General features: G+C 39.7%; 1 protein-coding gene across 4 annotated transcripts in view; it reads right to left on the bottom strand.

The window, feature by feature from the left end:
* The window catches only part of ULK4 (unc-51 like kinase 4), a 518,420-nt gene that overhangs the window by 449,797 nt on the left and 42,385 nt on the right, over positions 1 to 26,238 (bottom strand). For all 4 annotated transcript variants that reach the window (XM_067753978.1, XM_067753980.1, XM_067753979.1 and 1 more), the window contains one exon: positions 13,616 to 13,694. In XM_067753978.1, coding sequence (XP_067610079.1) covers positions 13,616 to 13,694 — 79 coding nt within the window. The remainder of the gene's footprint in view (positions 1 to 13,615; positions 13,695 to 26,238) is intronic.

Here is a 26,238-nt window from a genome sequence, read left to right as displayed (position 1 = left end):
GTGCAACAAGTATCATCTGTTCTTCAAAACAGCTGTAAGTTGGAAATGAGGACTGTGGAAAATAAGGACCATGACTGAGCTTGCCATGTGCAGTTGTTCCAGTAATGAAAAGCTACAGCATGCAAGGCGCCGGGACAGCGGAGGAAGTGGTGCAATTGTGCAGCTTAATAGAGAGCAAGAGCCCAAAGTGGAGCACGCTACACCACAACCTCTAAAACAGATGCCAGAACAGCCAACTGTCCCTAAATACAGTTCATCATGTCCCGTGTTTAGAGTTCCACAAGTACACAATGTTCAGAGAGAACTAAGTTGAATAATGCTTCAAATCACCATATATCTACTGCTTAACATAAAGTTCAAGTCTAAAACCAATTCAGTAGAAGGCTGAATAACAGTGTCAATATTCTTAAATCAAGAATTCAGAGAAGATTTCATCTTTTGAGCAACTAAATCACAAGATGCGATTATCCTACCAAAAAAAAAATTAGGACATAAAAAGCAAAATAAACTTGAAAATTTGATGAATTTCAAAACAGCAATGGCAATAATAATGTTGCATAGCACGATGAACTTAGTGAATTAATCTGTTGAAAATGAAATGAGAAAAACGCAATGGCAATTAACGACAGCTAATACATTAACATGTCATGGACTAACTAAAATTGTGCATTTCAATTTAGAAAAAGGTTAAAACAAGCGAGTTACAATCTCTATAACTTTTCAAATTATTTCCTTATTGTATACTTAACTTGGCACTGAAAGTGACACTGCAAAGGAAAAAGATGTAACTTCACAATGGAGATACATGGCATCACCTCTTTTACGTGATCCAAGTAAGTACAATTAATAGGGTACAAACACCATATGCTTCCTGATATGACGAAATATGAAGCACCCAACATCACCTATGATATAGTCTTACAAAAAAACAAAAAAAACTTTAACCTGAATCTAATCAAGCCTCCAAACCTAACTTACACTTTATAGGAAATGTAGGAACTAGAAAATCAAGTTTCATGATACTAAGAAAAAGCAAGTAGACAAATGTGGAACATTCTACAAGACAACTGGCTTGGGCTTTTCAAGAACTCAATGTCATGGGGGGAAAAATGGGGAGACAAATCCAGAAGAAATATTAGCAAAAAGAATCCAACAGTGCATTATAAAGATGTTACTACATCATGACTCAAGTAGAGTTACTTTGAAAAATGCTAGGGTGGTTTAATTTTAGGGTTGCCACTGATATAATCCACCTATTAACAGAGATAGGAATAAAACCCATCAATCACCTCTATAGATATCATATAACCAATTCAATACTCATTCATGTTAAAAATAAAGAACTTGGTAGATACTAATTTAACGTGATTTTATACCAAAACCAAGTATTAATGAGAATACAAATCACTGAAAATTCTCTTTCATTGGTGAAAGGATTTTAAGTTTATACAACTGTTTTGGAAAACAGTTTAGACTACCCTCTGGAGTTGAACATACACATACCCTATGACCTAGCAATTCTAACTCCTAGGTTTATCTAACAGAAAGTTCACATAAGTGCATCAAAATGTTTTTACAAGATCTATTTATAATAGCCAAATATGGCAAACAACCCAAATGTCCATCACTAGTGGTGTGATACTGTAAAGGAACTAGACACCTAAAACAAGGATGAATGGTTCACACATGACACGTAACAAAATAAGCCAGATACCAAAGAACACGTCATATGATTCAATTTAAATAAAATTCAGAAACAGGCAAAATAATCACAGTACCAGAGCATATGGTAATAGATACCTTTAGAGCAACGGGAGAGACTAGCTAGCGATTGAGAACCAGAAGGTACGGTAGTACATACCTTTAGAGCAAAGCGAGAGACTAGCGATTGAGAACCAGAAGGTATGGTAGTAGATACCTTTAGAGCAACGGGAGAGACTAGCGATTGAGAACCAGAAGGTATGGTAGTAGATACCTTTAGAGCAAAGGGAGAGACTAGCGACTGAGAACCAGAAGGTACGGTAGTAGATACCTTTAGAGCAAACGGAGAGACTAGCGATTGAGAACCAGAAGGTACAGTAGTAGATACCTTTAGAGCAAAGGGAGAGACTAGCGATTGAGAACCAGAAGGTATGGTAGTAGATACCTTCAGAGCAAAGGGAGAGACTAGCGATCGAGACAGGGCACACGGGGTGTGCTCGTGGGCTGGCAATGTTCTATTTCTTGAACCAGTGGCAGCTTCCTGGGTTTTCACTTTGTGACATTTCAGTGAGCATGAAATTTATGTTTTGTACACATTTCTGTATATTTGTAACTCTTCAGTAAAAAAAAGCATTACCATCTTTGATTCAAAAAGAAAGCACAAAGCAATCCCTAAATCTGTAATGCCAAAATATGTAATACAAATTGAAAAATATACATAATTATATATCATACTGGTGACAGAAGTACAAAGTGAAGAATTATTTGAATTGACCTGAAAACTCAGTATTTTGACTGTATATATCACCTAGTGGATTGTATCCCAAGGACCAAAACAACCAAAACAAAACAAAAATATCTTAAACAGCAGTTTGTAGTTTTACTGTTAGGAATAATATGGTTATTATTTTTAAACTATTTAATCTAAACTATAGGTTAAAGAAAATAGGCATGTTAATGTCGTTAGCAGCTAAGACTTTCAGTTTATGAGAAATTAAAATTTTAAATAAAAAGGTAAAAACCATAATTTTAAATGTGAACTGGAAGTACAGGTACGAAAGAACTTGTGACTTTTCTCTTTAAGAAATATTTCCTAGCTCTCACCCACGAAAAGTTCTAAAAGAAACGACAATCCCAGCAGCAATGAGCACCCCTACCCAGACTGCATTCTCGAAGCACCATTTTCAGCTAAAATTAAACAAGGTTCCTTATAGAATTGACTTCAGAACTAGGGCTGACTTTTCCCAAGAACAGTGAAATCTTGTTGACAGGAAGCAAGTAAGGTATCAGACACAGTAGTAGGCTCATGTAGAAAGTAGAGAGGACCAAACTAGAACGGTCTCCCATTGGCCTGAGATGGAACAACTTTAGCACCCAAAAGACTAATGACTGCAACAGACTGAAATAAACATACATATGTAAATCCATAATTTCTTAATATAAAGAGAATCTCATTGGACAGATTAAGACAACTAAGGCACCAACTTATTATTCTGAATATTGGTCTATAAAGGGCAACAATCATTTATCCTACCTTTGCTAAACAAACTGTATTTTAGGATAACCAATTAGCTGATATGGGAAAGCTCTTATGTAAGGAAAACTCCCAGCTGTAAATGAGAAAGGAATTACAGAATGAGAAAATGATCATTTTTGCAACCCTAAAGGACTAATGCAACTAAGCAATGATCATCAACGGATGCTAAAACTACTAAGTATGAGAGTGATGGGCAAGTTCATAACCACAGAGCTGACCACACCTGAAGCCAGCAAGCAATCACAACACCAGTAATAAGGAGGCAACCAGACATTACTATACACATCTCCCTATGAGGCAACAGGAAACACACAGCACCAGGTAGGGGGAATTCCTACCCTTCCTCCATAAAGCAACTTGAATGTAATCAAGGCTCTACACCTAACTAGCAGTCACAGGAAATACAGGTGAGAGAGAACCATGGCACCAAAAGGACAGAAGAAAGTTTCCAACATTCCAGCTTTGGCTAAAACAAATGACAATTTGTCTTTGATAAATAAATGGCACTAAAAGATAATAGGAAAATATTTGAAATTAAGGGACTTAAGAGTCAACGTTATCTAAATGCAGTATAGGACCTTGTTTCAATCCTGGTTCAATGATAAAATACAAAATGACATGTATGAGGGACTTCCCTGGTGGTCCAGTGGTTAAGAATCTGCCTTCCAATGCAGGGGACGCTAGTTCAATCCCTGGTCAGGGAACTAAGCTCCCACATGCCGTGGGGCAACTAAGCCTGTATGTTGCAACTATTGAGCCCACGTGCTCTGGAGCCCATGAGCCATAACTAGAGAGAAGTCCACGCGCCACAACAAAGAGCCCACGTGCCACAACTAAGACGTGACGCAAAAAAAAAAAATGACATGTGTAAGATCATCAAGAAAACATGAACACTGGGTATTAGATGATATTAAGAAACCACCGTCGATTTTGTTGGGTGTGATAATGGTATTGTGATTGTATTTTTTAAAAACCTTTTCTGTTAGATATATGTACTAGAGTATTTAAGAGTATAATATGATGTCTGGAATTTTTTTTTTAAATACTATAGCAAGGTGGTGGTGGAATTCCCTGCCAGCCCAGGGGTTAGGACTCCACAGTTCCACTGCAGGGGGCACAGGTTCAATCCCTGATTGGGGAAATAAGATCCCGCACACCACATGGCACAGCCAAAAAAAAAAAAAAAATTATAGCAAGGGGAAGGGAAAGGAGGAGGGGGAAGACAGAGGGAAGAGAACAGAGAGAAGGAATGGGATAGGGAGGGTGAGTGAGAGAGAGAGAAGACAACAGACAAACAATATTAGTAAAATTCTAATAATTGTTGGAATTGATAGCTCATTATTTCAGTCTACTTTTATGTATGTTGACATTTTCCATAATAAAAATGTTTAATGAAGGGATCAAACTAGAGTGTCTATTAATATTCCTTCCAGTTCTAAATTTTAAGGCTCTATATTTAATTTCATAAAATATATCCACTGCATGCTTAAGACTACATATATATAGGATAATATAATATTTACTTTAAATTATTACACACAAGAACCACAACAAACCACAACAGGGTGGTAAATGTGATATCTAGGAAGAAAAGTTTAAGAAGCTGGCAATATTCTTCTGTAGAAAAGATAAAGAAGAATTGAATAAATGCTTCTAAATATTCAATATATACAAGAGATCATGACCAACTCTTTTCTGTAGCCATTGATGATAGAATAGGAATGGAAGGGACTTAAATTGTATCATAAGGATAGTAAAATGGATTTTTCTCCATCTCTTCTTGTTTCTTTGTAACAAATTATACTGCCACACTTTCCCACCATTCTTATAATCATTTATTAAATCCTTTAACACTGACTGAATACCAGAAATACAGATTACTTGGCTGGCTAGGCACTGTGGATTACAGTGATGAATAATAAAATGAGGTCCTAGGGCTTCCCGGGTGGTGCAGTGGTTAAGAATCCGCCTGCCAATGCAGGGAACACGGGTTCGAGCCCTGGTCCGGGAAGATCCCACATGGCGCGGAGCAACTAAGCCCGTGCACCACAACTACTGAGCCTGCGCTCTAGAGCCGGCGAGCCACAACTACTGAAGCCCAACGCCTGGAGCCTGTGCTCCGCAACAAGAGAAGCCACCGCAATGAGAAGCCTGCTCACCGCAACAAGGAGTAGCCCCCGCTCTCCGCAACTAGAGAAAGCCCGCCTGAAGCAACGAAGACCCAACACAGCCAAAATTAATAAAACAAAATGAATAAAATCTATCTTTAAAATGAGGTTCTGGGCTTCCCTGGTGGCGCAGTGGTTGAGAGTCTGCCTGCTGATGCAGGGGACCCGGGTTCGTGCCCCAGTCCGGGAAGATCCCACGTGCCGCGGAGCGGCTGGGCCTGTGAGCTATGGCCACTGAGCCTGTGCGTCCGGAGCCTGTGCTCCGCAGCGGCAGAGGCCACAGCGGTGAGAGGCCCGCGTACCGCAAAAAAAAAAAAAAAAATGAGGTTCTATAAAAAAAAGAATGAAATCATGCCATTTGCAGCAACATGGAAAGACCTAGAGATTATCATACTAAGTGAAGTAAGCCAAAGACAAATGTCATATGGTATCGCTTATATGTGGAATCTAAAAAAAAGAAAAATGATACAAATCAACTTATATACAAAACAGAAATAAACCCACAGACATAGAAAACAAACTTATGGTTACCAAAGGGGAAAGAGAGGGAGGATAAATTAGGAGTTTTGGATTCATATATATACACTACCATATATAAAATAGATAACCAACAAGAACGTACTGTATAGCACAGGAAACCATTAATATTTTGTAATAACCTATAAGGGAAAAGAATCTGAAGAAGAATATATATGTATGCATAACGGAATCACTTTACTGTACACCTGAAAATGACACACTATATCAACTATACTCCAATAAAAAATAAAATAAAATTTAAAAAATAACTTACTTAAATAAAATAAAATAAGATTCTATGCCTTTAAAATGCCTACAGGATCTTCAACCATGAGTTTTATTGTCTGCTGGTAGTAAACCTACTGGAAAAATCAGAACGCGTCTCACACTTGACATTTTATTAATGATTTACTGAAAAACTATGTATGAAGACACAACTGTGTTCCAGAAAGCTGGTCTCAAGAGTTCTGAACCTAAGGCTCATCATAGGGCCTCCCAGGAGTCCAAATCTCCTGGAATGACTGCATTGTTCTGGAGAGGCTGTCATGGCTTTCATTAATCTCAAATGGTAATCATTGCCAATGGACTGGAACCACATTTCATGCAGCAGAAACTCCAAAAAACAGGGAAAAGATGAACACGGTACCAAATACCTGCCAAGCCTACTTCTTCCCGAAGTTGTAAAATAAATTCTTAACTTGAAAAACTTTGTTTCCAGTGTTTGAGCGCCCTCTTGTGGCTGTTTTAATTGTTACAGCCAATTGGTCATAGGAATTAATCAAGAACTAAAAAACGTTAAGTAGTAACAGAATTTAAAAAAAGATGGCATCACAAAGGAGCACCTGACACAATTTCAAGTTATTCTGTAAACTCGTCATTATCCAACAGAAAATAATTCACAGTATAGTATATTCATAATTCAAAAGTTTCCTAGGTAGTTAAATATACACTTGCTTTTTTAAATTAAGTATGATTTTTCCCAAGTTTCATTTCAAATTAATAAAACATCAGCAAACACCCAGAGAGGGAAAAGTGAAAGAACAGAGTACATAAGGACCTCAGGAATTAACACGCACCTCCTCCTCTCAATGGAGCATCAGGAATGCAATGGGTTTTTTTTGTTTTGTGCGTGTGTGTGTGTGTGTGTGTGTGTGTGTGTGTGTTTGCGGTACGCGGGCCTCTCAATGTTGCGGCCTCTCCCGTTGCAGAGCACAGGCTCCAGGCTCTGGACGTGGGTTTTTTTTGGGGTGTGTGTGTGTGTGTGTGTGTGTGTGTGTGTGTTTGCGGTACGCGGGCCTCTCAATGTTGCGGCCTCTCCCGTTGCAGAGCACAGGCTCCAGGCTCCGGACGTGTGTGTGTGTGTGTGTGTGTGTGTGCGCGCGCGCGCGCGCGCGCGGTACGCGGGCCTCTCAATGTTGCGGCCTCTCCCGTTGCAGAGCACAGGCTCCAGGCTCCGGACGTGCAGGCTCAGTGGCCACGGCTCACGGGCCCAGCCACTCCGCGGCATGTGGGATCTTCCCGGACCGGGGCACGAACCCGTGTCCCCTGCATCAGCAGGCGGACTCTCAACCACTGCGCCACCAAGGAAGCCCAGGAATGCAATGTTTAATAAGGGACAGCAACAGGAGCTGGGGAAATACTTTGAGAACACAGAGTACCCAGTCTCTGAAGAGAAGAAAGCACTGGCCACAGAACTCAACCCGAGTGAGCACGGGGACAGGTTCAGCTCAAGAACTGCTGGGCCAAATGCTCCCAGTAGCCACAGCTGCAGCCGCAGCAATTTCCAGGGGGACCAGGCCACAGGCATGGAGCCAGGGGTGAGCTGATGCCTTCTGCCCAGACCTGCCCAGTTTCTGTGGCAGAATACACTATCCCATCAGAGCCACAGGAGTCCCAAGCACAAGGACTTGGGCAGCCTCTCAGCTCCAGCCCTGCCTTCTGTTCTGTCTTGCCCAGACTCTGTGCCCCAAGGCAGCCCTCATCTCCAGACCTTCCGTGACTCCTACCTACGTATGCGTCTCCCTCATCACCTCTGGCACCGAGCGGGAGCTGACCCTCTAAACAAGAGCCATCACAGCCCCAGGACATTCCTGAATGTATAGATCAGTCTTGCCCAGGGAATGTCCTACTGATGTCTAGGCAAACTATCTATGACTGTGAGATTCATCTCAGCGTATTTCCCAGTGCTGAAAGGATGAACTCATTTGCAATGCTATTCAGCATTCCACTGTGGGAATGTGACATACTTTGTCGATTCTGCTGTTGATAGACACGTGGGTTGTTTCAAATCTCGGGCTGTTACAAATCATGCTGGCAATATATATTCCTGTACATGTCACTTGTTACCCTGGGTTACAGGGTAGTGACGTGCTCAGCTTTCAGAGATCAAGCAGTTTCCCAGAGCGGCTCTGCCCATTTACATTCCTCAGCAGCATGTGAGCCCTCCTTCTGCTCAGTATTTTCACCAACACTGAGGACTGTTAAGGCTTTTTAATTTTTGCCAGTCCGGTGCCTGTGTTGAAATTTCATTTCGGATTTGCTTTTCTGATGCCTCAACACTTTTCATATTGAATACTAGAATTTATATTGGCCAGACTTGGTTATTAACGTCTGCCTTCAAATATCATAGCAATCGGCAGATCTATCAACACTCTTCAAAATCTATCTGTGGAAAAAAAAAAAAAAACTCGTATCCAGAATAAAATCATTTTTTACTCTTTCCACCACTACAAACCTGGTCCAAGTCACCAGCACCATCCCTCATCTGAACTGCCACAGCCCCCTAAACTGGTCTGATTCCACCTTGCCCCCGTCCTTGTAACAAAGTGATCCTTTCCAAACATCGGCCACACCATGGCACTCCTCTGCTCCAAATCCTCCAATGGCTTCCCATCTCGTTCAGACTAAAACCCCAAGCTCTGACCATGGTTTACAACAAGGTTCTGGATGGCCTGGCCTCTGGCTACCTCACTAACCTCATCGCCCATCGGTACCTCATGCTCAGTTCCAGCTACACTCGCCTCCTCGTTGCTTCTCGAAACGTGCCGATCACTTATCTACCCCCAGTCCTTTCTTTTTTTCTTTTTACTTATTTTTATTGGAGTATAGTTGCTTTACAATATTGTGTTATACTGTACCGCAAAGTGAATCAGCTATCCGTATACACATATCCCCTCTTTTTTGGATTTCCTTCTTATTTAGGTCACCACAGAGCACTGAGTAGAGCTCCCTGTGCTCTACAGTAGGATCTCATTAGTTATCTGTTTTATACATAGTATCAATAGTGTATATACATCAATCCCAATCTCCCAATTCATCTCACCACCACCCTTTCCTCCTTGGTATCCATACGTTTGTTCTCTACATCTGTGTCTCCATTTCCACTTTGTAAACAAGATCGTCTATACCAATTTATTCAGATTCCACATATATGAGTTAATATACGACATTTCTTTTTCCCTTTCTGACTTACTTCACTCTGTATGACAGTCTCCAGGTCCATCCATGTCTCTACAAATGACCCAATTTCATTCCTTTTAATGGCTGAGTAATATTCCATTGTATATATATACCACATCTTCTTTATCGATTCCTCTCTTCATGGACATCTAGGTTGCTTCCATATCCTGGCTATTGTAAATAGTGCTACAATGAACATTGGGGTGCATGTGTCTTTCCCGTCAAGAATGTTCTTCCCCAGCTGAGGGAACTATTCCCTCAATTCCCTCAGGTCTCTGCTCAGCCTTCCCCAAACAGCCAATCTCTAAACCACCGCTGCTGCCACCTCATCATTTCCAAACCCTGCTACATCTTTCCCACTGAAGTTATCACCACCAAATTTTATATATTTATTTGTTTATTATCTCTCTCCTTACACTGGAACACAAGCTCTGCAAGAACAGAGATTGCCATCTATTTTTATAAAATAAGCACCTAGATAGCACCCTGTACATACGCAGGTACTGACAAATATTTGTTAAGAATAAGAGTATCGTATATATGTACATGCCACTCTCTCGCTTTGTCACAGCTTACCCTTCCCCCTCCCCATATACACTACCAAACGTAAAATAGATAGCTAGTGGGAAGCAGCACATAGCACAGGGAGATCAGCTCGGTGCTTTGTGACCACCTAGAGGGATGGGATAGGGAGGGTGGGAGGGAGACGCAAGAGGGAGGAGATATGGGAACATATGTATATGTATAACTGATTCACTCTGTTATAAAGCAGAAACTAACACACCATTGTAAACCAATACACTCCAATAAAGATGTAAAAAAAAAAGAATAAGAGTATCAATGCCAAGAATGAAATGGATTATCAGTGCCAAGAATAAAACGGCATCTATGAATTCCTTCTAGAACAAGACAAGAACTTGCCTGGAACGACGGTCTTCCTGCAAGTAACACAGGCCATACCCACAAGAGGTACTCCGTAAGTGTTCAATTTGTAAAAGAACAAGAAAGAACTTGCCTTTTCCTTCTCCATTCCCTTCTCCCCTACCTTTTCAGACCCTCTAAAACAATGCAGAATTTACTTCCATGCTACTATTTTTTAAGAATATTTATATTTTTTTCAAGAATCCATTCTTTCCAGATTATATTTCACAACAGTAGCAGCTATTATTTAGACTTACGTTTAAATAGATTCATTGTTTTTATTTGTTTCTCCTTTACATTATCTTAAAACTTGGGTGGGAAAGTGGGTGTTGAAGTTGGCAGCTCCTCAAGTAGCTTGCTCAAGTAAATTTGTTTTAGAAATGTTGGTGAAATTCAGATTGAGTTTCTGAAAATGTCTTCTGTCCCCACAAGTAGGCAGTACAATGGACGTAACAGAGAAATTTAACATCACATGACCTCCTAAGTGTCGATCCATTTCCACCATTTTCTTTATCTTCTAGCCTTTAGTGTTACAGAAAAATTAAATGTAAGTCTAATGTGCTATTATTTGCTTATAACCTGGGTTTTAGATTTTATTTTTATCTTTGAAATTACAAATTTCACCAGGATAGGTCTACGTATGCATTCTTTTTTTCAATGTTTTGCCTGACATTTGGTGAAAAACCTTTCATCTAAAGATGTGAGTCTTTCTTCAGCTCAGGGTGAAATTTTCTCCTATTATTTTTCATTTCTGTTTGCTTGGATCTCTCCTCCTGGAAATCCCATTGCGTTTATCTTGGATAAGTGCTGTCCCAGAGAAATAGAACTCAAGCCACACGGGCAATTTAAAATTTTCTAGTAGCCACATTAAAAAATAAAAGTAAAAATTTTAATATTTATCCTAATATATCCAAAAATACTGTTTTAGAATGTAATCTAAAAAAGAGTGGATATATGTATTTGTATAACTGATTCACTTTGCTGTACACCTGAAACTAACACAACACTGTAAATCAACTATACTCCAATAAAAATTTAAAATAAAAATGTAATCTATAAAGAAAATTACAGGTGAGATACTTTACATTATTTTTTTTTTCATATTGAGTTTTCAAAATCTGGTGTGTGGTCTCTACTTGCAGTTCATCTCCATTCAGACTTGCTGCTTTTCAAGTGCCTAGTAGCACTTTTGTCTGATGGCTACCATACTGGACAGTGTAAGAGATGTTCTGCAACTGTCTTCCGTGCCTTTTTAATTCATGATTTTTATCCTTTTTTCTTCTTCTGAATCCTAAGAGAATTCACATCTTACTTATCTTCAAATTTACTAACTCGGCTTCTAAGGTACCCAGTATCTCCTACTTACTACTGCATCTACTGAATATTTTAATTCAGTCATATTTTACACCTTCAGGGGCTCTTTCTTCATGGCACACTGTTCCCTCCTATTTTGATTATCCAGGAATGTCCTCTAGAATGTCAGGACTTGGTCTTAGAATTTTCATCAAGTTCTCTCCCATCTCCTGCAGCAAATCCGTTTCATTGGAGACCCTTTGCTCTGAGTCACCAGAAGGAGCCTCCACTCCTGAGCTCCTAAGTCTTCTCCTCTTCTGCCTAAGTGTCACTGCCCTATCTGCTTGGTCTTTTACATAAAAATCTAGTTTACAGATCTCTGATAGCCAAGCTGGGTACCATCAGTGATCATACAGGTCACAATTCATTTTTCTTGGTCACAAAAAGAAGGAAAAGTTTAGACTTAGTAACATTTTCTTTAGTAGCTCAGAGGTCTAATAATTGCAGGGAATGGGGACGGAATCATAAGCAGAGGAAACGCACAGAGCACAAATTAGTCCCCCATTTGCTTCCACCTAGACAGCCCAGGACTAGCTGGAATGCCATCCCAGCAACTGGCTACAGTACTGGACAGCACAGACACAGGACAGCTTCCTTCACCGCAGAGAGTTCTATTAGACGGTACTTGGCTAAACAATTCTTCTCAAAGCCCCAAAAACCACACTAGCAGGTCTGGCTCTACAAAAATCCCTTCTTTTTACCATTTTCTCCTTCCTTCAGGAGTTCTGCCCTTCCCCCTTAACAGCCTTGGTTTTTCTCACCTATTTTGACTCAACACTCTCCTAGTCCAAGGGATAAAAATCTACTGCCAGTTAAGTGCAGTACACATTAACAGGATAGATAGAAAGTAGTTTTTAGTGTTCAGGAACATTCAAAAAGGCAGTACAGGGCTTCCCTGGTGGCGCAGTGGGTGAGAGTCCGCCTGCCGATGCAGAGGACACGGGTTCGTGCCCCGGTCCAGGAAGATCCCGCATGCCGCGGAGCGGCTGGGCCCGTGAGCCATGGCCGTTGAGCCTGCGCGTCCGGAGCCTGTGCTCCGCAACGGGAGAGGCCACAACAGTGAGAGGCCCGCGTACCACGAAAAAAAAAAAAAGGGCAGTACAATGGTAGCATCCACTTCGTGGGACTTGGAATTACTGGTTAATTAATAAGGGCTTCCCAATATTGGTATTTGAAAGAAATGACTGATTCAGTTGTCCCTCAGCATCTGTGGGGAACTGGTTTCAGGAACCCCACAAATACCAAAATCCACAGATGCTCTTATATAAAATGGCCTAGTATTTGCATATAACCTATGCATATCCTCCCACATACTTTAAATCATCTCTAGATTATTTATACTGCCTAGTACAATGTAAATTTTATATAAATACTTGCCAGTGTGCAGCAAATTCAAGCTCTGCTTTCTGAAACTTTCTAGAACTTTTCTCCCCCTGAATATCTTCAATCCATGGCTGACTGAATCCACAGACTCAGAACCCGTGAATACACAGTGCCGACCACATTTGAAAATACCTTTAGTGCATGCCTGGCAGTTAAATACTGTCACTATTGTCAGAAATAAATGACAACTGGTGGGGATAAAAACACTAAATTCAATGTGAAAAACCCCAAAAAATTTTAATTTGAAGTTGAGCTGGGTTTCCAGTAGAAAATACTTTAGTTATAATAAAATGTTGAGTAGACCACATGAAAACTAGTAATGAAATAAACCTTATCCATAAATTATTGAAATGCAGTAATGATGACTAGAGTCCACAAGCCTTGTAATTCCACCGCACCACCTTTGACAACAGACTATGCTGTAAACGAGCGGCTGTGCTGAAGTGTACAGGTCTACTGAGGTTATTTTATAACAACTGCCACAATTCCACACTTAACACCAATGAAAGCTGCATGTTCTAAAATCAAGAACAATCTTTGCCATTCGTAACATTTCAGTAATAAAAGAAATTACCTCAATAACAGGTGTATTTTCCTGGAGCTCCGTTGTGTGCGAAGCCAGTAAACCAATCAACCGAGCTACCTTGGCCCTTCTGTAAACAGAGAGAAAATGGGCTCAGAAGTGGAGAGTTAGGACCAAGGAAACCAAGCCCAGTTAGTCACATTACACAACTGTAAGCATTAACATGAGATAGAAGTGGAATGAGACAGGGTGAGCAAACATTCCTGTACATATATGGTCCAGAGAAACGTTCCCTTGTGTACACAGGGAGACCTGAACGCAATGCCCTCCGTAGCACCATCTGTAACAGTGACAAAAACTGAACAAGTTGTGCTTTAATAGTGAAATGGAAAATAAAAATTTTTTAAAGTCTCTGCTTGTTTTTTTTAACATCTTCATTGGAGTATAATTGCTTTACAATGTTGTGTTAGTTTCTGCTGTATAACGAAGTGAATCAGCTATATACATGCGTATATCCCCATATCCCCTCCCTCTTGCATCTCCCTCCCACCCTCCTTGTGCTATGCCGCTGCTTCCCACTAGCTATCTATTTTATATTTAGTAGTGTATATATGTCAATGTTTCTCTCTTACTTTGTTCCAGCTTATCCTTCCCCCTCCCCGGGTCCTCAAGTCCACTCTCTACATCTGTGTCTTGATATTCCTGTCCTGCCCCTAGGTTCATCAGAACCATTTTTTTTTTAGATTCCATATAAATGTGTTAGCATACGGTATTTGTTTTTCTCTTTCTGACTTACTTCACTCTGTATGACAGACTCTAGGTCCATCCACCTCACTACAAATAACTCAATTTCATTTCTTTCTGTGGCTGAGTAATATTCCATTGTATATACGTGCAACATCTTCTTTATCCATTCATCTGTCAATGGACACTTAGGTTGCTTCCATGTCCTGGCTATCGTAAATAGTGCTGCAATGAACATTGTGGTATAACTTTTTTTTGTGTGTGTGTGTGCGGTATGCGGGCCTCTCACTGTTGCGGCCTCTCCCGTTGCAGAGCACAGGCTCCCGACGCGCAGGCTCGGCAGCCATGGCTCACAGGCCTAGCCGCTCCACGGCATGTGAGATATTCCCTGACCGGGGCACGAACCCATGTCCCCCGCATCAGCAGGCAGACTCTCAACCACTGCGCCACCAGGGAAGCGTACGTGACTCTTTTTGAATTATGGTTTTCTCAGGGTATATGCCCAGTAGTGGGATTGCTGGGTCATATGGTAGTTCTATTTTCAGTTTTTTAAGAAACCTCTATACCGTTCTCCATAGTGGCTGTATCAATTTACATCCCCACCAACAATGCAAGAAGTTTCTCTTTTCTCCACACCCTCTCCAGCATTTATTGTTTGCAGATTTTTTCATGATGGCCATTCTGACTGGTGTGAGGTGATACCTCACTGTAGTTTTGATTCGCATTTCTTTAATGATTAGTGATGTTGAGCATCTTTTCATTTGTTTGTTGGCAATCTGTATATCTTCTCTGGAGAAGTGTCTAATTAGGTCTTCTGCCCATTTGGGGGTTGTTTTTTTGATATTGAGCTGCATGCGCTGCTTGTATATTCTGGAGACTAATCCTTTGTCAGTTGTTTCATTTGCAAATATTTTCTCCCAGTCTGAGGGTTGTCTTTTCATCTCGTTTATGGTTTTCTTTGCTGTACAAAAGCTTTTAAGTTTCATTAGGTCCTATTTGTTTATTTTTGTTTTTATTTCCATTTCTCTAGGAGGTGGGTCAAAAAGGATCTTGCTGTGATTTATGTCATACAGTGTTCTGCCTATGTTTTCCTCTAAGTTTTATAGTGTCTGGCCTTACATTTAGGTCTTTAATCCATTTTGAGTTTATTTTTGTGTATGGTATTAGGAAGTGTTCTAATTCCATTCTTTTACATGTAACTGTCCAGTTTTCCCCACACCACTTATTGAAGAGGCTGTCTTTTCTCCATTGTATACTCTTGCCTCCTTTATCAAAGATAAGGTGACCATATGTCCGAGGGTTTATCTCTGGGCTTTCTATCCTGTTCCATTGATCTATATTTCTGTTTTTGTGCCAGTACCATACTGTCTTGATTACTGTAGCTCTGTAGTATAGTCTGAAGTCTGGGAGCCTGATTCCTCCAGCTCCGTCTTTCTTTCTCAAGATTTCTGCTCTACTTATTAGTAGACCAATGATTTTATACGCAAGTAGTCAGTAGTTAATATCAGGATAGTGAAGCATATGTGTATATATTCACTTGAAAAGAAATTTTTACAAGTCTAACAAATCTTGTAAAAATACTTTCAGTGAGGTGTTTGTTTCATTGCCCAGCGGAAAATGAAGTATTAAATTATAAAAGTAGTTTTATAATGAAATATAAATTATTAAATATCACTTCAGGTGATTTGGAAAAGTTCACTTCACGGAGAAAATTAGTTTTGATAAGACTTTTTTAATTGGAAAAAAAATGGTTGAGTTGATTATAACTGTACTCTTAGTAATGCTTGCATTGCATGTTCCTCATCCAGAGAGCCTCTACTTTTCATATTCGTAAAATAAACTGTGCAGAACCCGTGGAGGGAAACAAATCACACTCAGAGAAGTACCACAGGTAAGTGTTCATGTTGTCAGAACTTTATCATACAGAGATAATTCTTATGGATTTCAATGCTTCTTGGATTAGCCATTTAAATCTCTAAACATAAACAGATTAAAGAAGTCCTAGGCATTTCTATGATTAGCATTCTGCCTCTGAGTAAGAAGATTATGTTTTAAAAGTAATGGTTTTGAAAAAGATTTGGCAGGACACTGGCCCAAAAGTTACAAGGAAAAGCTTCCAGTCACAGCTCTGTCACTGACCAGATATGGGACCACAGTCACGTCAATTACACTTCAGTTTTGAATTGCTTAAATGTGTGCAGTTTAGAAGGTCAGATGGATTAACTTCTAAGTTTTCTCACAATGTAAAACAAATGCTATTATCAAAAACTCACTAATGAATTAAAGGATGCAAGGCAAAAACTTATCTCAGTTCAAAGACAAGCTCAAAATACTTCAGAAATCTTGAAGCACTTTTTCAATCTACAAAATTAGATAATGGCAACCAGATTTATCCAACTAAAAGAAAAATGTATCAGGACATGCTAATTAAATATTTTTCCCATTCTCACGAGAAACAATTCCTATCAGAACTAGAGAAAACACCCTCCTTGAAACTCCTACAGTTTTAAGTTGTAAACTATTTAAACTAATAGTGACAATATTTCTCAATTTATACCAAATACTTACATACAACTATATCTACATGTAATGCCCTCACAAAACTGGCTCCGTCTCATAATTCAGAATTCTTCTTAAAGGTCACCATTTCGGGTGCCCCTCATGACCCATTATGCTGTAGCTCAGAACATCCCACATCCATAACAGCACGCAAAGCTGCAATGGCCAATAAACCTTCGTGCGATAACAAACATTCCATGTCTACATTGTTCAACACAGTATCCACCACATGCATGTGACTATCCAGCACTTGAAGTATGGCTGGTGCAACTGAAGAAATATATATATGTATATGTATACCCACACACACATAAAATTTACTTTAAGGAACTAGTTTATTTTTTACTGAAGTATAATTGATGTATAATATAAGTTACAAGTGTACAATATAGTGGTTCACCATTTTTAAAGATTATACTCCACATATAGTTATTATAAAACATTGGCTATATTCCCTGTGTTGTACAATATATCCTTGTAGCTTATTTTATACAAATTAGTTTGTACCCTATCTTGCCTCTCCTCCATCCCTCTTACTGCTGATAACCACTAGTTTCTTCTCTATGAGTCTGCTTCTTTGTTATATTCACTAGTTTATTTTTCAGATGCCACATATAAGTGATATCATACAGTATTTGTCTATCTCTACTTCACTTAGCATAATGCCCTCCAAGTCCATCTGCGCTGCTGCAAATGGCAAAATCTGGTTATTTTTATGGCTCAGTAGTATTCCATTGTATATATGTACCACACCTTCTTTATCCATTCATCTGTTGATGGACATTTAGGTTGTTTCCATGTCTTGGCTATTGTGAAGAGTGCTGCTATGAACATTGAGGTGCATTATCTTTTCAAATTAGTGTTTTTGTTTCTTTCAAATATATATCCAGGAGTGAAAATGCTGGGTCATAGGGTAGTTCTATTTTTAGTTTTTTGAGAAATATGGAACTAGTTCTAAATTTAAATAACCACATGAGGCTTCCCTGGTGGCGCAGTGGTTAAGAATCCACCTGCCAATGCAGGGGACACGGGTTCGACCCCTGGTCCGGGAAGATCCCACATGCCGTGGAGCAACTAAGCCCGTGTGCCACAACTACTGAGCCTGTGCTCTAGAGCCCGCGAGCCACAACTACTGAAGCCCCTGTGCCACAACTACTGAAGCCCCTGTGCCACAACTACTGAAGCCCGTGCGCCTACAGCCTGTGCTCTGCAACAAGAGAAGCCATCACAATGAGAAGACTGCGCCCCACAACAAAGAGTAGCCCCCGCTCACTGCAACTAGAGAAAGCCTGCATGCAGCAGCAAAGACCCGATGCAACCAAGAATTAAATAAATGAATAAATAAATTTAAATAAATAACCACATGCAGCTAGTGGCTACTGTATTAGAGCAGATCTAAAATGTTACAGTTACTTCTTTGTGTGTTTAATAAAACAGACTATTTATTATCCATATCCTCCACTAGCCCACAAGGTCCATGAAGGCAGGGCTGCGAGCACTAAGACAGTACGTGGCATGGTCCCTCAATAAATGTTTGTTGAATGAATATAATATCAACATCAAAACAAAGTAACTAAACACATTAGTAGAAAATGGGTGGGTAAAAATATGACTGAATAAAGGTAAACAAAATTGGAGCAGAATTTTCAATGTAAATATCAAAGCAGAATTTAAGGCTAAAATCATTAAATGAGGAAAAGATTGTTTGAGGACTAAAAACAGTATGACCTACAAAGGATGTAAGCTGTGAGTCGTTACAAACCATATTAATAAAGAATACTAATATATAATATTATTATATTAATAATAATAAAGAATAAAAAGTAAACCCAATAGTAGTGGGAAACTCCAATCTACCTCTCTCCCAAGCACAGCAAGAAAGCCACAGTGAATACAAACATACAAGCATCATAGTAACAGATGTATATATCAAGCTCTACGATCTAAACTCGGACCACACTTACTCAGTGGGAGGCTGTATAGGATGGTGTTCAGGACTCTGGAATGAAATGTCCTGAGGCCAGTCTTGGCCCCATGGTTGGGGCGGGGGAGGAGAGGAACCCTGGGTTAGTTACTCCTCCTTCATGTGCCTGATGACTTCATGTTAACTAGGACTAACAACAATATGTACCTCACCAAGTTACTCAAAGAGTCAAAGGAAATAATCCGTGTGGAGAAATTACCATGGTGTCTAACATTTAATATGTGCTGAATGGGCTAGCTATGATTACCACATTATCTACTACATTCATGACATTTTTTTTTTTTTCTGCGGTACACGGGCCTCTCACTGGTGTGGCCTCTCCCGCTGCGGAGCACAGGCTCTGGACACGCAGGCTCAGCGTCCATGGCTCACGGGCCCAGCCGCTCCGCGGCATGTGGGATCTTCCCGGACCGGGGCACGAACCTGTGTCCCCTGCATCGGCAGGCGGACTCTCAACCACTGCGCCACCAGGGAAGCCCCATGACGTTTTTTTAATGATTTTTTATTAGAGCACAAAGATAAATTCATAGAATTCCCAAAGGCAGAAATTATACAGGACATATGATGATATAATAAAAGTGAAATAACAAACATAAACCAAAAATCCTAAACGCTTGTAAATTTAGAAGCACTTCTGTATAGCTTAGACAGCAAATGAAAAACAAAAATGCCCATTAGGGCTTCCCTGGTGGCGCAGTGGTTGAGAGTCCGCCTGCCGATGCAGGGGACACGGGTTCTTGCCCCGGTCTGGGAGGATCCCACGTGCCACGGAGCGGCTGGGCCCGTGAGCCATGGCCGCTGGGCCTGCGCGTCTGGAGCCTGTGCTCCGCAGCGGGAGAGGCCACAACAGTGAGAGGCCCGCGTACCGCAAAAAGAAAAAAAAAAGCCCATTAATCACAATCGTGTAAATAACACAAATCAAGAGACTGTCATACAGAGTGAAGTCAGAAAGAGAAAAACAAGTATCATATATTAACGCATATATGTAGAATTTAGAAAAATGGTACAGATGAACCAGTTTGCAAGGCAGAAATAGAGACACAGATGTAGAGAACAAATGTATGGACATCAAGGGGGTACGCGGGGGTGGGGGTATGAACTGGGAGATTGGGATTGACATATATACACCAATATGTATAAAATAGATAACTAATAAGAACCTGCTGTATTTTAAAAAAATAAAATTAAAAAAAAACTTTACGATAGCAGACGAGACACTGACACCCACTTTTCTGTTCCCTCAAGATTCTGCTAAAAGAAAAGAAGTTTATAATTAAATAACTGGAGACAGAAAGAAAGGCTGAAAGTAGACCAGAATGTCTGAGGAAATCCTAGATGACACACTTAGATGGAACTAGACAGAAAATGGAGAGAAGAAATTCCTGTCTAAGAACCACAGGTAAAGACAGGTCTTCCCAACAAGCCTCAGAGGTTTGGAATAAAGTAAAACAGAAAGCAAGGATTAGTCATAGACAATCATCAGATTAGAGAACTTCACGATGAACAGGTGAGCCAATTAGGTCCTGCCTCCTTCCCATCTCCCTCCCTGATACACAGAATAAACCCTCAGTCCTGGCCTCCAGGGTAAAAATGTAAAATTATCCCTGCAGTGAGCAATCTACTCTGGGGTGGGATACAAGTATGGATGTGGAGAACAGAGAGTGGTCCTCCCCACCAGATACCAGAGCAAGGAAAGAGGTTAATGGAGGAAAGCCAGCCCCACCCCAAAGAAAAACCCAGCCTGGAAACTGACGAGGCCTCCAGCCTGCCTACCTGCTCCTTCAGCTAGGTGGGCTCCCAACATACAAGCCAACTAGTCAACAGGCATCATCCACTCACAGGCCAGGCCTTTAAAGAAGACGTTGTTGGAGAAACAGACTAAGAGAACCATAGGGGAAATGTGTACTGCCAGCTTCTATGCTGATCAATTTAACTATTTATTCATAATATAAACTAAGTACCAAAGATCACCAAGCATCTGAGGAGCCAACAGCATTAAAAAGCAGGACCATGATGAAAACGAAGTGACCCACAGGTTAAAAAGAATAAAATTTTTATAATCCTAATGTTTAACCTTAAATATTAGTCACAATATTTAACCCTAAATTCTATTCCAAAACGGAATTTTTATAATCCTATACTTTATCCTCAAATTCAAAAGTACATTTTAAATCAAATATAGGCAGCTAGGAAAAAGGACCAATCAGAGAACAAATGAACAAAAACTTGAAAATATGATTGCTGAAATAAAATAGTGATTCTCAGTAAAATGAGCAAGGATAAGTATCAAGCTTGAAAACTCAAAGAGAAAATCAGGGAAGAGCAGTAAAAGAGAGTTTGGCAGTTCTTCAAAAGGCTGAACACAGAATTACCATATGACCCAACAATTCCACTACTAGGTATGTACCCAAGAGAAATTAAAACATATGTTCACATAAAACCTTTATACACATGATCAGAGCAGTGTTATTCATAACAGCCAAATGTGGAAGCAACCCAAGTGTCCACTAAGAATGGATACATGAAATACGGTTTATCCATGCAATGGAATATTATTCAGTCATAAAAAAGAATGAAGTGGGAATTTCCCAGTGGTCCAGTGGTTAGGACTCCCTGCTTTCACTGAAGGGGCCCAAGTTCGATCCCTGGTCAGGGAACTAATATCCCACAAGCCATGTGGCACAGCCAAAAAAAATGAAGTACTAATACGTGCTACAACATGGATGAACCCTGAAAACATTATGCTAAGTGAAAAGATGCCAGTCACAAAAGATCACATTTTGTATATTTATATGAAATATTCAGAATAGGCAAATCTATAGACAGAAAGTAGGTTAGTGGTTTCCAGGGACTGAGAGGAAGAGGGTAACAGGTACGAGATCTCACTGGGTGATGAAAAGTTCTGGAATTCGATAGTGGTGATACATGCACAATTTTGTGATTACACTAAAAACCGCTAAACTGTACAGTTTTAAAAAGTGAATTTCCATCGTATCAGGAAACTAAAAAAGAAAAATCACATGATCATATCAATATATGCAAAAAAAGCATTTGACAAATTCCAACACCCATTCATGACAAAAACTCAGTAAACTAGGAATAGAGGGAACTTCTTTAACTTGATAAAGACTATCTACAAAAAAATACAGCTAACATCATATTTAATGGTGATAAACTCAAAATTTTCCCACTAAGATCAGGTACAGGGACTTCCCTTGTGGTCCAGTGGGTAAGACTCCATGCTCCCAATGCAGGGGGCCCAGGTTCAATCCCTGGTCAGGGAACTAGATCCCACATGCATGCCACTAACTAAACTAAGAGTTCTCGTGCCACAACTAAGAAGCCCACGTGCTGCAACTAAGAAGCCCTCGTGCCGCAACTAAGACCTGGCGCCACCAAAATAAATAAATAATAGTTAAGGAAAAAAAAAAATCAGGCACAAGACAAGGACATCACCTCTCACCACTATTCCTTTTCAATATTACACTGAAAGCTCCAGGTAATGCAATAAGACAAGAAAAGGAAACAAAAGGCATACAGATTGGGAAGGAAGAAATAAAACTGTTTGCAAATGAAATGACTGTCTATACAGAAAATCCTGAAGAATTAACAACAAAAAAACCTCCTGGAACTATTAAGTGATTACAGCAAGGTGCAGGATACAAGATCAATATATAAAAGTCTTACCAGCAATAAACTTGTAGAATTTGAAATTAAAAACACAATACCATTTACATTAGCACCCAATAAGTGAAATACATAGGAACAAATCTAATAAAATATGTATAATATCTATATGAGGAAAACTACAAAGCGCTATTGAACAAAATCAAAGAAGTAAACAAGTGGAGAGGTATTCCATGTTCATGAATGAGACTCAATAGTGTCCTGATGTCAATTCTTCCCAAATTGATCTGTAGATTCGATGTGATTCCACATTGTCAGTGTGGATACTGACAAACTGATTCCAAGGTTTATATGGAGGAAAAAGATCCAGAATAACCAACAATACTGGAGAAGAGCAACAAAGTTGGAGGACTGATGCTACCTGACTTCAAGACTTACTACAAAGCGAAAGTTATCAAGACAGTGTGGTACTGGCAAAAGAACAGATCACTGGAACAGAATCGAGAGCCCAGAAATAGACTCACATAATCAAATGATCTTTGACAAAGGAGCAAAGGCAATACAATGGAGCAAAGACAGTCTTTTCAACGAATGGTGCTGGAATAACTGGACATCTACAAGAAAAAAAATGAATTTAGACACAGACTTTACACCCGCTCACAAAACTTCAACTCAAAACAGATCACAGACCTAAGTGTAAAATGCAAAACTATAAAACTCCTAGAAGATAACATAGAAAACCTAGATGACCTCGGGTGTAGCAATGACTTTTTATACACAACATCAAGGGCATGATCCATGAAAGAAATAATTGATAAGCTGGACTTCATTAAAATTAATAATTTCTGTTGTGCAAAAGAAATGTTGAGAATGAGAAGATATGCCACAGACTGGAAAAGAATATTTGCAAAAGACCCATCTGATAAAAAACTGTTTTCCAAAATATACAAAGACCTCTTGAAACTCAACAATAAGAAAACAACCTGATGAAAAAATGGGCCAAAGACTTGAACAGACACTTCACCAAAGAAGATATACAGATGGCAAATAAGCATATGAGAAAATGCTCCACGCCATATGTCATCAGGGAAATGCAAGTTAAAACAACAAGATACCACTACACACCTATCAAAATAGCCAAAATCCAGAACACTGAAAATACCAAATGCTGGCAAGGATGTGAAGCAATAGAACCCTCATTCATTGCTGATGAGAATACAAAATGGTACAGTCACTTTATAAGACAGTTTGGTGATTTCTTACAAAACTAAATGTACTCTTACCACACAATCCAACAAACAGGCTCCTCGGTATTTACCCAAAGGAGATGAATACATATGTCCACATGGATGTTAACAGCAGCTTTACTCATAATTGTCAAAACTTGGAAGCAATCAAGATGAGCTTCAGTATGTGAATGGTCAAATAAACCGTGGTACCTGCAGACAATGGGATACTTCGCACTGAAAAGAATGATCTATCAAGCCATGAAAAAACATGGAGAAACCTTAAATGAATGTTACGAAGTAAAAGAAGCCAATCTGAGAAAACTACATACTTTATGTTTCCAACTACATGACATTCTGGAAAAGGAGAAACTATGAAGGTAATAAAAAGTTCAGTGGTTGTCAGAGGGATGAATAGGCAGAACACAGTAGATTATGGGGGCAGTGGAAATCCTCTGTATGATACCACAGTGATGGATACACATCGTCATACATTTGTCCAAACCCACAGAACGTACAACACTAAGACGGAATCGTAATGTAAAGGATAGACTTTGGATGATTTTGATGTGTCAATTTAGGATGTACCACTCTGGCAGGGGATAGTGATAATTGGAGAGGCGATGCATATGTGGGGGCAGAGATATGTGGGAAAACTCTGTTCCTTCCCCTTAATTTGCAGTGAACCTAAAACTGCTCTAAAAAATAAACTCAACAAAAACTAAGAAAAGGTGAATTTTTTGATATGTGAATTGTATCTCAATAGAAGAGTGAGAAAGCAAAAGAAAATTAAGTCAATAGACACTAAATTTGGGCTTCCCTGGTGGCGCAATGGTTAAGAATCCACCTGCCAATGCAGGGGACACGGGTTCGAGCCCTGGTCCGGGAAGATCTCACGTGCTGCGAAGCAGCTAAGCCTGTGAGCCACAACTACTGAGCCTGAGCTTTAGAGCTCATGTGCCACAACTACTGAGCCCACGTGCCACAACTACTGAAGCCCACGCGCCTAGAGGCCATGCTCCGCAACAAGAGGAGCCACTGCAATGAGAAGCCCATGCACCACAACGAAGAGAAGCCCCCACTCGCCACAACTAGAGAAAGCCCGCACACAGCAACAAAGACCCAACGCAGCCAAAAATATAAATAAATAGGCAAGCAAAAAAAAAAAAGAGACACACCCATCCTACAGGAGTTTCAGGAGCATAAAAAGGATGAAATAGAGATGAGGAAATCGTAAGGAAATAGGAAAGCGAAAGAAAGGTTGCAGCATTTAACAGACCGACTGGCAAAGCAAATTAGTAAAAAGGGATACCTAGATACATTCTAGTAAAAGTTTGCAAGCCTGGAATATAAAGAAAAATTCTTTTTTCACTGGAAAACAAAATCAAACTAGTCACATATAAGAGGAAGAAAAAGTCAGGTTGGTCCCTGAGTCTTCCAGAGCTGCAGCCAGCACACGAGTGAGCAACAAAGCAGCACGGCACAGAGGTGAGTGTGGCCTGAAGGTGCAAGAAGGTCTCATTCAGCCTGTTATGCCTGAGCCCCAAAACCACAGGCAGAAAGCTTCAAGGAAGGAGGAACTCCAGAAGCAGAGCCTGAGAGATATTCTATTTAAAAAACAAAACAAAAAACTACCAAATAATGAAATCCCATCCACCAGGAAGTGAAGTAATTCACAAATGGAGAAACTGTATTTTAACAATTGACGATGAGCATTTACTTTATTAAAGTACCAAACTATACTAAAAATCAGAAAAATCCTTCCTAGAATATAAATATCAAAGGACCCTAAAATAAACCTGAGAAAGAACAAAGTTGAAATCACATATTCTGATTTCAAAGCTTACTACCAAGCTATGGTAATCGAGACACTGTGATACTCACATAAAGACAGATTTATAAACCAAGGGAATAGAACAGGGAGCCCAGAAACAAACCCTCAGCATATACAGTCAAATGATTATCAACAAGAGTGCCACTACCATGTAATGGGGAGAGGACAGCCTTTTCAACAAATGGTGCTCGGAAAACTGGATATAAACGTAACAAAAGAATGAAACTGGACTCTTACCTAACACTGTATAAAAAAAAACTAACTCAAAGTGGATCAAAAACCTAAATGTGAGCTAAAACTATAAAATCCTTAGAAAAAAACAAATGAAAAGATTTCTGACATTGGTTTTGCAGTGATTTCTTAGAACACTAAAAGCACAGGCAACAAAAGAAAAAATGAAAAACTAGGTTTCATCACAACTTAAAACTTTATGCAAAGGGCACTATCAGGGTAAAAAGACAACCCACAGAATGGAAGAAAGTATTTGTCAGTCATATACCTAATATGTCGTTAATATCTAGAATACATACAGAACTCCCATAAATAAACAACACAAAACCCAGTCAGAAAATGGGCAAAGGACCTGAACAGACATTTCTCCAGAGAAGGTAAATAATGGTGCTCAACATCAGTAATTAGTGAAATGCAAATCAAAACCGCAACGACATATAACTTCATACCCATTAGGAGAGCTACTGTT

This window comes from Pseudorca crassidens, chromosome 10 (genome assembly GCF_039906515.1).
Source record: "Pseudorca crassidens isolate mPseCra1 chromosome 10, mPseCra1.hap1, whole genome shotgun sequence".
In the NCBI taxonomy this organism is placed as follows: domain Eukaryota; kingdom Metazoa; phylum Chordata; class Mammalia; order Artiodactyla; family Delphinidae; genus Pseudorca; species Pseudorca crassidens.
The sequence above is the reverse complement of the archived record's forward strand: the minus strand, read 5'-3'. Positions and strand labels throughout refer to the sequence as shown.